Genomic DNA, 11,713 nt, shown 5'->3' with positions numbered 1-11,713 from the left:
GGGAGGCATATTACCCTTTTACTATATAGAATAGAGGCCTGGTGCACGGGTGGGGGCCGGCTGGTTTGCCCTGAAGGGTGTCCTGGATCAGGGTGGGGGTCCCCACTGGGGTGCCTGGCCAGTCTAGGTGAGGGGCTGAGGGCCGTTTTCAGGCTGGCGGGTGACTGAAGCTCCCAACCGCTCCTTTTTTTCTTTTTCTTTTTTTTATTCTGGGCCAGCTTTAGCTCTGAGGCCTCGGCTGCTGAAAGCAGGTTTCTGGCCTTTGTTTACCTTCTGTATTTGATACAATGTTGTGGTCCGGCTGGCTGAAGCACGGCTGACTAAAGCAGGTTTCTGGGGTTTTGTTTAGCTTCTATATTTGCAACATAGTTGCTTAGAGTCGCAGCTGAGAGGCCGGCAAGTCAGGTGGGGAACGTTGGAGTCCGCCGTCACTGGAGCAAGCAAGCCTCCCTGTTCACTTCAGTGCATGGCTGCCAGCCGCCATTTTGGCTGGCAGTTAATTTGCATATCGCCCTGATTAGCTGATGGGAAGGGTAGCAGATGTACGGCTAATTACCATGTTTCTCTTTTATTAGATAGGATTACCACATTCCACAAGTAACTCCCTGAAGGTTATAAATTGACTTGCTCAACTACCTGTACAAAGACTGATAAACTTGACACTTTGAAGAACTGGTACCTTCTCCCACAGGAGGTCCCCACTGACCCCAGTCCTGCTTATATCCCAGATTGCTTCCTCCAGGATCCATCAGGATGCCATTTGCTATTCCTTGGTCCCCTCCCCACAACATCATGTGGCTTTCCTTTTCATCACACCAACATTTATACTGATATATTCTGTGACAGGCAACACCCAATCAACTTCTTCAAACTGGCCTGTATTACCTCTACCCAAGATCACTAACAATTTATCCAATGTCAAAACCTTTCTCTTTTAGCTTCTACTGCTGTGGATTACTTGACAATATCCTCTGTGAGCTTATCTCTAAAAGGCAATAATCACTTACTTGACGTCCTTACTACAGTAGTTCCTCTTTATCTGCTATTTCACTTTCCATGGTTTCAGTGACCCGCTATTAACCATGGTCCAAAAATATTCTATGGAAAATTCCAGAAACAATTCATAAATTTTAAATTGTGCACAGTTTTGAGAAGTACAATAAAATCTTGCCCCATCCTACCCAGGGTGTGAAGCAGTCTGCTATCCAGTGTATCCGCTCTGTACATGCTACCCAAATGCTGGTCACTTAGGAGTAAGGTAGGTTATCAGATCTACTGCCATTATATTGCAGTGTTTGTATTCAAGTTACCCTATTTTACTTAATAATGGGCCAAAATGCAAGAGACCCTGGCAATTTGGCTATGCCAAAGACCAGCCATAAATGTTATTATAAGTATCTGTATAGTAAAAACATTGTATATGTATGGTTTGATATAACCCGTGGCTACGGGCATCTACTGTGTGTGTGTGTGTTTGTGTGTGTGTGTATGTGTCTTAGAATATATCCCTTTCAAAGAAAAGGGGGAGACTACTGAACATTACTTCATCCTTGTAAACTTTAAGGCAAAAATGAAAGGTAGTAATACTAATTTCCATAATTACCTCTTCAATCTTTCCTGAACAACCTGATCAGACCTACGCACATAGAAGGAAGATAGTGGTATTAGATACTTTGATTTACAGAGTTGTTAGTTAAGTATCAAAGTTCCTGTTGCTTATATAAAGGTTTGATATTCAGGAAAGCCAATCATTCCCAGATGCTCAGATTCTTAAGTGTTGTCCTAACTATTTCAGAACAGAATTAAGTCCAATACTTGAACTCACAGTGACCTTTATAGAAGACTATACTTTTTGGGGCAGAAATTATAATGACAAACCAACCACTTCCTTCAAAAAATGAGTATCCAGTCATAAATGACCAATCAAACCTTGTTATTATTGAGGAGGTAGGAGTCCTATTTCAGTACCAAATCTACTCAGAAATTTAAGGTTCTTGCCCTCTTCTCATTCCAGGAGTTCTTCCAATTTCAAACACAACAACTCAATTTACCTTCATAAACACCTCCATATCATGAAATTTTCAAATCTATTGAGAATTTTCAAAAAACATCAAACAAAAAATTTTTGCCCAAAAATAGTGAACCAGAAATTTATATGATCTCTACCTGCTTGAGGGTAGAAATTATGGCCAAGCTCTGGAATACCAAAGAATAGCAGAGAAAGAAGACAGCTTTACAACCACTAAACAAGCTGGCCATGCATTGCTAGGGTTAAAGAACACTCCAGGCAAGTGACAAAATAAATCAAGTTACCTCAGAGCAAGATTTTGCTTGTTTGGAAACTACGCTTCCGTTATTCTCAGAAGACTTGCGTTTCACAGCTCCAGTTCTTGTAATATTACCTAAAATATTTAAAAATAATTAAGTTGGCTTCCCTATTTCCTTTAACATGAGGATAAAGGGGAAAGACAGGAAGAAAAAGAAAGATTTTAACCAAACAATATTATCTTACCACATGTCACAAAGTTATCATGTACAACTTCAACATGAATCAGTGATGGATCGACAATTTTCAGTGCTGGAATCTTAAAAATAAATAAAACAAAGATAATGGAAAATTAGAAAATGCTCTGGAACATAGCAGAAATTAGCTCTTTTAACATAATAGGAGCTTCTTACAAATAATTTCCTTTAAGATAATTGTGACATTTCTCTTTCTACTCTAATATTTTAACATAATAAAGGTGTTTAGCTCCTTTAAGATATCATAATTCCTTTTTATAATTACCTTCCCCTGTCATATTACATGCAATTGTCATCATCTTTACCTCCTCACAGTTGACTTGAAGAGTTTTGGATGCTGAGTTTCCATTTATAACGGTTGCGGAAAACCACTGAGTTGATGGGTCCAAGCTATAAATTTTTACTTCGGAACCAACTAAGTTTTTGTCACCTTAAAAAAAAATAAAAATTTTAGAGCAATTTGGATTATCTTTCAACAGCACCATCATCCAAGATAATCTTTTCTGAAATCATTTATAAATGTAATAGACAAAAGTAAACATTAACAGATATTTCATAAACAAGAGAAGAAAGACATTTCCGCAAAGCTGGAGAAAATTTAAAACTTTTTATTTTAAAGCTCCATTCTCCTATTGATTTATCTTAGAGTGGCAATATATTTACTTCAGCATTTGTATCAGATCAAATAGTATCAGAAAACTCATTGAGCTCTAACTCACTGTCCTAGAAAGAGTCCTTAGAAGATCCAAACATTCAGGAACCCCAACAGAACTGCTAAGTCTGATAAAAAGACTTTGTGCCTGGTCAGCGTGGCTCAGTAGTTGAGTGTTGAACTATGAACCAGGAGGTCTCGGTTTGATTCCCAGTCAGGTCACATGCCTGGGTAGCAGGTTTGGTCCCCAGTGTGGGGTGTGCAGGAGGCAGCCAATCAATGATTCACTCTCATCACTGATGTTTCTTTCTCTCTCCCTCTTCCTTCTTCTCTGAAATCAATAAAAAATGTATATTTAAAAAAGACTTTAATTGTAAAACTGACCAAGAAACTCAATAACAGTAAATGGGAAGCTCAGGATTACCAAATTAATGTTTCCTCAATTTTATAAGACTGGAATTCCAAACATATCAAATTCCATGTCTAAATATAGCTGAACTTTTAAGATATCTAGCTTACTTCTATAGTTTTCACATAATCCCTGAACGGTCCAAATTTCAGAGGCTTTAGAATATATTATAGAATACAAAGTCCTTCAATCATCTAGTTGCATGGGAGAAAGCAGCAAAGGAATTTCTAAAAAATTAGAAACTGCAATGAAAGGAGGAGTGAAAAGGGCTAAAACATAGCTTTTCTTGGAAGCTAATCATTGATCAACTCATGAACTATCCACATACCTTGTAAAAGATGGCTTTCATCCAAATGTTTCACAATCAAAGCTTGAAACTCTTTACTGACATCATGGTTGTCCATAAGGGAAAGTCGAAGACGGTTTACATCCTGAGAAATGGAGGATCATTACATTTTAAGGTAACAAACAAAAAGAGTTATTGAAATTCCATTGGATATTTTAATCAGAGAGGTTAAAGTAGTATCAATTAGCCATTTGATGGCACCAATGAACCAGACAGGTCATAACAGGAAACCAAATGAGCACAAGACTAAGGCAGACTGAAGGGAAGTCACCCCAAGATAAGAGCAAGACAAATACTAAGAGTGGCTTAAAGCATAATTTTAAATAAGACATAACTTTGGTTATGGGAAACATAATAAGCAAACAAATGAACAGGTGAATGCATGTCCAAAACACCAGGGTAAAAGACATAGAAACAGAGATCCATACTGTCAGCTCACTGACATTGCTGTTTTTAACAAATCATTTCACACAGAATCATTTAACCTAACTAGAATTCCAAATGCATTCTTCAATAGTAAAGGGGTGGAGGGTGATGATGACAAAATTTGAATGAACAGCCTAAATCTTCAGTGAGCCAGTTTTGAAACACTAAATTCTTGGCAGTGGTTCCATTTTGGGCACTATTCCAGTCTTCTGGCTTTGTGCATACACTCAGTTATGATAAATGTATACAGAAACTGTCTTTAGGAATAAGCTGCCAACCCAAACTATATTGCACAGAAGCCCTTCCAATACCAGGTTGTCATGCTTTTCTGCCACTGTGAAATGGCTAAAAATAAGTTATATTAGAAAAGATAACTAGTCTTTTAGAGGCCATTCTGGGGAAATGCAAGTAATATTAGACTTAACCTAGAGTCTTCATAAGAGCTCAACATTAATTACCAGAATGTGTCATCTGTGAGGGTTTTTTTCCCCTCGTGCTACTGCAATTTCAAAAAATCTAAATGTGTTCCTACTACTATGAGACAAAACAGCACAGTAATGGGGAAAACCACAAAAGGCTCTTAAGTAAGTTAAAATAATTCTACTCGGCTTAGGAGAGTTTTAGGCTCATCAAAAGTGCCAGAGAGTTGACCTGGACACTTTGTCTTTTTTCTTAACCACAGATAACTGAGCCAAATTCAATCCAAAAGGCAGACCTTGAGTTTCAATACCAACTTTTACATCGACTAAATGATTTTCGGACTCTCTGTGCATTACTTAGACAAGCATCGTACTGTGGTAATCACATCCCCCAACCTAGAGTTTCACACAGTAGAAGCCTGATGTGACCATATCCATAAGGGAATGCCCCGAAGCACCAAACTTTGACGACTGTTGTCATCAATAAAAGTCAAGAGCACGTCAGTCTCTCTCAATTGTTATACAAAACAGCATTCACACTGATGGCCACAGTGCATCTCCCTGAGAACAAATAAACTTCCTAGCAAGATTTTTCTTTTTCAATCTCAATAGACAAAATTATGAGTTCTATTTAACCGAAAAGCTTGAACACCTGCAAGATATAAAACAGAACTGTCCTGGAGAAAAAAATGCTAACAAGTAAAATATACTCTATCACTACGTAAAGCAAGATATATCCACAGTCCCTCCTATATGTTCCTCAGTCCTTAAGAGCAAGTCATTCTTTCTTTTAAGGCAGGAAAAATATCAAGATGCCTTATCTAATATATGAAGGTAACTGGCACCTGAAGTTAAATAAAAGCATCTCCCCCTGTTCCACTTACTTAAACATTATAAAATAAGTAAGTGAACCAACCTGTTTTCACTCACTTCTAAGATGTGGAAGTAAAAGTGAGACGAGTAGAGGAAAAAGCCAGTGTTCTGGGTTTTCCAATTCAGGGCCAGCAATGGCAATACCTATTGGCCCTAGATTGCCTTTAAGCAAAATAAACAGGATGAATTGTTCTACAAGTCACTGAATAGAAGCAAGTAAAGGGGATTATTAAGCTTTCTAAATGACATCTAAAAGATGAATGTTATTATAAGACCAACATTATTCCCAAGGTAATGATTTGTGGAGATAAATTAATCTGTGTGTTCTTCCCCTCCTAACAATTTTGTAATAAAGAAAACAATCCCCTATGAAGAAGATACAGGAGCCTAAATATTGTGAAGAAAAAGGTGGGAATTTTACAAGCTAATTGGAAAGAACACACACACTCATACTCAGTTCTCATTATTCGTGGTAGTTATGTTCTATTAAGTCACCACAAACACTGAATTAGTGAACACTGAACCACTGCTCCTAGAGGAAAGATAGGGTTAGGTTCTTTCAAGCCTCTGGTCACAACATTTTCATCAACTGATCAATATATAACCTTGTTTTATGTGTGTTTCTGTTGTAAGATACATTATTTAGCATATATTACTGCATTATTAGCCTTGAACTCAAGACCAATAGCTTATTTAACACATGTATCTTCTCTCTAAGACAAATCACAACCTTCCTGTATTTAGGAACACTAGACGAAACATCAGCACTTTTTTTTTTTTTTTTTTAATTCTCACCTGAGGATATGTTTCTTGACTTCAGACAAAGAAAGGAAGGGACAGAGATAAAAAATAACATCTAGGTCAGAGAGAAATATCAGGATCAAACCTGCAACCCTTTGGTGTACAGGATGGTGCTCCAACCAACTGACCCACTGACCAGGGCCAGCACTACTTTTGAGGGCCATTTTAAACAGGGAAATCATCAACAAAAAGCACCAAAATTCAGCACAAAGTATGTCTCGAAAATAGACTTTTTTACAAGAGATGAAACAAGAAGGCAGAATGCCACCTTATTTGACCTCAGCTGGGAACATGTGTCAAACAACTCAAATTTTTTGTCACTCTGGACATGTCTGTGAAAGCACCAAAGCATTGATTTTGGGGTTAGAAATATATTTTAGCAAGTAGGCAAATTCACAAATACAGAATCCATAGCTAATGAGGGCTAACATTTATGTGTATATATGTGTATATAGATATATGTACACATAGAATGATAGTCAATCTTTTAAAAATTATTGTCCTAATGCCTAGGTGTTTACACACACACACACACACACACCATTAATTGTAGTACCTTTGTCCTTCCAATTTCATACAGTCGGCACTAACCCAATGACTAACACTGAGGGATAATGCCTAACAATTATCTGTTGATGGGATGGGTTCTTTTCTCTGTTAAGATACTGAATTAGCCTTAGCCAGTTTGGCTGTGTATTTAGAGCGTCAGCTGGCGGACCAAAGGGTCTCAGGATTGATTCCCGGTCAAGGGCACATTACCTCAGTTGCAGGCTCGATTCCCAGCCCCAGTTGGGGCATGTACAGAAGGCAACCAATCAATGTGTCTCTCTCACATCAATATTTCTCTCTCTTTTTCTCTGTCCTCCCCCGCATCCCTTTCACTCTCTATAAAAAAAAAAAAAATCAATGGAAAAAAATATCCTCGTTTAGGATTAACAACAATATAAAAGATACCTGAATTAGAGCAATCAACATCAGTATTTTAGTTCTCATGTTAAAGGACAATTTTATAAATTCTGTTTTTAGCATTTAATAATGTTTCTGTGTTATACCTGTATAGGCTTCAAAAGGTCTTTAGAAAGAAATACTCTCTGTTGATCTCCTAGAAAGCGAATAGAAGTTATGGATCCCAAACCAGCTTTGTCCAACAGAGATTTGTACACCTAAAACAAAACAAAAGAAAACATTTTGGCATCATAACTGCTGTCAGCATAATTCTGGAAATGGGGAATGGTAATATTGCACACATGCAGGAAGAGAGAAAGCCATTACATTTTTTATTCACTGCAAGTATCTCGTTAACAACTATTTATGCAACCACAACAAGAGCACACAATTTTTATTCAATCAATAATTTAAACCACATACACATTCAGGAGTTATTAACATACAAGTCTGGGCCCAGAGACACATGGCTTCCCCAAATTTTATGCAAACAATTATGTGTGCATATATTTTCCTAGAGAGACAGGACCATATTTTTAGCAAATTCTTAATAGTTGGGAGAAAAAAAAATACAAAAAGCAAGAGCAAAATACAACTTTAACCAAAACCCTGCATCTCTCAAAAAATCTCTAAAAGCTGTTCTGACTCATGGGCAAACCTTCAATTTGCCAGCACAGCACACAAGGCCCTTCACAATCTAGTCAGCCTTTCAGTCATCTTCCGAGCCTTCCACCTACCCAAATCTGCCCCTTCCACCTCATGCCCCAGCTCATGTCTCATAAAACCTCAAATGGCCTCTCCAAACATAGTGATAACTCTTTTCCTCTAACTTAATGATGTGGAAATGACACAATCATATCCTGACTGTATCTTTAGAGCCAGAGAATATTATGACCCAGGGGGAAACTTAGAGGCCATGAGATCAAGACTGGAAACCCTTCCAGGAGCCAGGCAACAGCCATTATTCAGTTCTAGCCAACGGTTGTGATAAAGAACTGCCACAAGGCTCAAGTTTTGCCATATCTTATAGTTTTTTTCAAAAGAAACGGGAAATCTAGATTTTTAAGTGAACATTCCATATTCTTTTTTTAAAAAATATGTTTTTATTGATTTTTAGAGAGAGAGGAAGGGAGACAGAGAAATAGAAACATCAATGAGAAACATCATCAATTGGCTGCCTCCTGCATACCCCATACTGGGGATCGAGCCTGCAACCTGGCATGTGCCCTGACCAAGAATTGAACCAGTGACCTCCTGGTTCACAGGTCAAGGGTCAACCACTACACTCCACATTCTGAAAAGCAGGTAACTAATTTAAATTTTCTTAAAACACTGTGAGGGTCAAATCAAACAGATCTGTATGTCTGAGTATGTCTACTAGTTCCCGACCTTTGACCTTTGACATTCCCCACATTACTTCCATCCCTAGTTTTCAAGTGAAGAAAATAAGGCCCAAGAAGTTAAGGGCCCAGAGCTCCTAGCAGGACTAACAAAAGATCCAGGGTGCTCTTATGACTCATCTACATGACATATCTTATCTATATTATTATTTTCCAGAGGGCTGAATATAGGTATCACATATATATTTTTCTTGTTTCACTCATAATGGATGAAATGCCCTTTTCTCGTTGAGTTCAATAAGCCCAAGTTTTTACTCACTATTGCAGGCCACTGTACAATTCGTTCAGAAATTTCAGGACACTTTCGTTCCGCCAAAACCAAGTTATGCTCTACTAAAAATGCTCTCCTCAGAAGGCCATAGACTTCTATCCATCTTCTCTTCCTCCAAGATTCCCCATCAAACTCCACACACACCTAGACAAACAGAATGGGGAAAAAGTAGATTTGATTAACAAAAATAAACAGAAAAAATGCTCAAGTTGAATTATACCCTTTTTATTCTACTCAAATATCTGAATGTACTGTTCCCCTTTCCTGCTCTTACTTTTCTTCACACAATAAACTATCCAGACATGGATCAAGCTCTGGCTCCCAAACCACTTTGGGAAGCAGAAATCAAGGGCTTTGAGGGCCAGTCCCTGCCCCCAAAGTTAGCTCTCAGAAGCCCACAAAGCACAGAACCCCCATGTAGAAGGTTCTTACAAATGTTAATTAGACATCAGAGTTTAGAATTAAAGACAAATTTAAAAGAAGTACTAATTGCTTAGCACTGTAACTCTATGTTGACATTGTTTGTGAGCTTGAGATGACTCCCCATGACCACAATCCACCACTTGCTTTTGAATTCCCCTGGTATCAGTGGGATTTAGCACAAGGCCTAATACATGGCACAGCCTCAGAAATCCCTTTCAATTGAATAAGCTGGGAAATTTACCCTAGCATCTAAGACTACTTTGCTAAATAGACAAACAAGTAATTGATAAATGACCCCAGAGTTTTTTCCAGGACTACCTCTAGCTTCTTATATGAAAGTTAAACTACAATGGAAATACCATTTTCCAAGTAATTGTGAAAATTTCTGCCTCAGACCTGCAAAATATGTTTTAACCCTAAAGCTAAAATAAAACCCTTACAATTTGTATATTCTAAGACATAAAAAAAAATTCACTCCAAAAGTGGTCTCTCACCCAGAAATAGAAACATTCACAAAACCTTTAATTTGATATAAATATATCAAAACACCCTAACTTACTTATTAACCCATTATGAACACGCTACCCCTTAATTTATTCTAAACTTTTTAATGGGTTGGGGATTTTTTGTATTTTAATTTATATACAATAGACTTCCTCAATATTTGGTGTAATAGTCACTATTTCTATTTGACTTCAAATTCTTCCTCTTACTAAAAAGGCCTTTCATTTTTTTATTTCAAGTAATTAGTTAATAATTCTATAGCACTGTTCATAATTTCAGACAGTATCTCCCTTTTTAACCTTTAACTTAAAAAAAGTTTAGATAACTTCCATTTATCTGTCAGAACCAAATTAAAAAGTCCTTTTCTCAAAGAAGTCCAAGAGAGGCTTCCTTACTAACTGTACTCAAAACACTGTACTTTTCCTTCCCAGCACTTACCCACATTTTGAATTATTGATTTGTGGTTACCTGATTGACATGTTATAAATTCTAATAGGTCAAAGTCTGTGTCAGCTTTTACTTACCACTGTGTTTCACTGGTATCAGTCCCAAGTCACTACTCAAAGACTTGCTGAATAAATTTCTCTCTGAATTAGGCTCTTACCTTCTGTTCTCTCACCCATTTAGAAGGGAGGAAGTTCCTAACTGACATACTGTTAGTCCCTATCCCAAACCTTCCCCAGTTTTATGGTTATCAATGAAATTGAAGACCTACCACAAACCCCAGCCCCCCAACAACAAAATGTGCATCCCTAATTTCCCAAGCAACTTCCCCCAAGAAGCTGCCTGTCTTCTTCATATGGCAGGCTTTTAACTTTGTAGTTATTAGAGAATAAGTGCAAATATGTAAATACTATTATGTGACAAGGCTCCATGGGCTCTCTCTTTGGTTCTATGTATTCCATCCATCACTATAACCAACCAAATGATCCTTTCACAGAGGTGGTCAAAGACTGCCCATCTTCCTTTATTTCTATTTTCCTAGCCACAGAATTCAGGTCCTCTGATATCTCCTCTTCTGACCCATATCACATCAACCTCAAACCCAAGCTAGCTTTGGATGACAGTTTTCCCATCACAGTGGAACAAATTTCAGAAACAGAGAGCTCTGGTTTGCATCCAGCTATATTCAAGTTTTCTTAGAATGAATTTAGGAGCATAAAATAAAATATATAGGATTACAAAGGAAACCAATTAACCTACACCCCAGGTTAAGAACCCTTGCTTAGAGCCGATTTTTGTGTATGACCTGCTGCTCTCCCATACTGACGGCAGTATTGGAATAAATGCTCATATGATTTAAACAAACAAACCTTGCTTAAATCAAAGCTCTCTGAGTCATGTTTTGCTAGTTTAAAAATGAAAGTACTAACACCTACTCTTCACTGCATTGCTAGGTAGATTTTAAAGACAATTTATATAAAGTATCTGGCAAGGAGGCGAGGTAGTTTGAAGACCCCTGTATAATTCAAATCTTAATTTATCTTAATTAATCTTAACTCCTTCAGTTAGGAATGGAGGAGAGAGGATCTTCAATATCATTATCTAACATATAACCCAAAATTTAGACAGGGTCTCTCTTTACATCCTAATTTTTAAATGATTTGAAAATAAAATTTAGTTCCTTAAAAATAATTTAGTTTATGACTTTGGGAGTATTAGGTTGCATTGGTCAAAAATTCACATTAACTCTGGTTTGAAAAAAAGATGACTTAAAATAT

The 11,713-nt window shown here is 37.3% G+C and overlaps 1 protein-coding gene across 1 annotated transcript in view; it reads right to left on the bottom strand.

Annotated features, from left to right (window-relative positions):
• Positions 1-11,713, bottom strand: part of KDM3A (lysine (K)-specific demethylase 3A) — a gene marked incomplete at its 5' end in the record, with an annotated part of 63,634 nt that overhangs the window by 47,919 nt on the left and 4,002 nt on the right. Inside the window, 6 exons of the mRNA XM_005858407.2 lie at positions 2,314-2,402; positions 2,513-2,585; positions 2,829-2,953; positions 3,913-4,015; positions 7,502-7,612; positions 9,054-9,209. Of these exons, the coding sequence (XP_005858469.1) occupies positions 2,314-2,402; positions 2,513-2,585; positions 2,829-2,953; positions 3,913-4,015; positions 7,502-7,612; positions 9,054-9,209 (657 nt within the window). The remainder of the gene's footprint in view (positions 1-2,313; positions 2,403-2,512; positions 2,586-2,828; positions 2,954-3,912; positions 4,016-7,501; positions 7,613-9,053; positions 9,210-11,713) is intronic.

The sequence above is a fragment of the Myotis brandtii genome, unplaced genomic scaffold, assembly GCF_000412655.1.
Source record: "Myotis brandtii unplaced genomic scaffold, ASM41265v1 scaffold1172, whole genome shotgun sequence".
Lineage (NCBI taxonomy): Eukaryota > Metazoa > Chordata > Mammalia > Chiroptera > Vespertilionidae > Myotis > Myotis brandtii.
The sequence above is the reverse complement of the archived record's forward strand: the minus strand, read 5'-3'. Positions and strand labels throughout refer to the sequence as shown.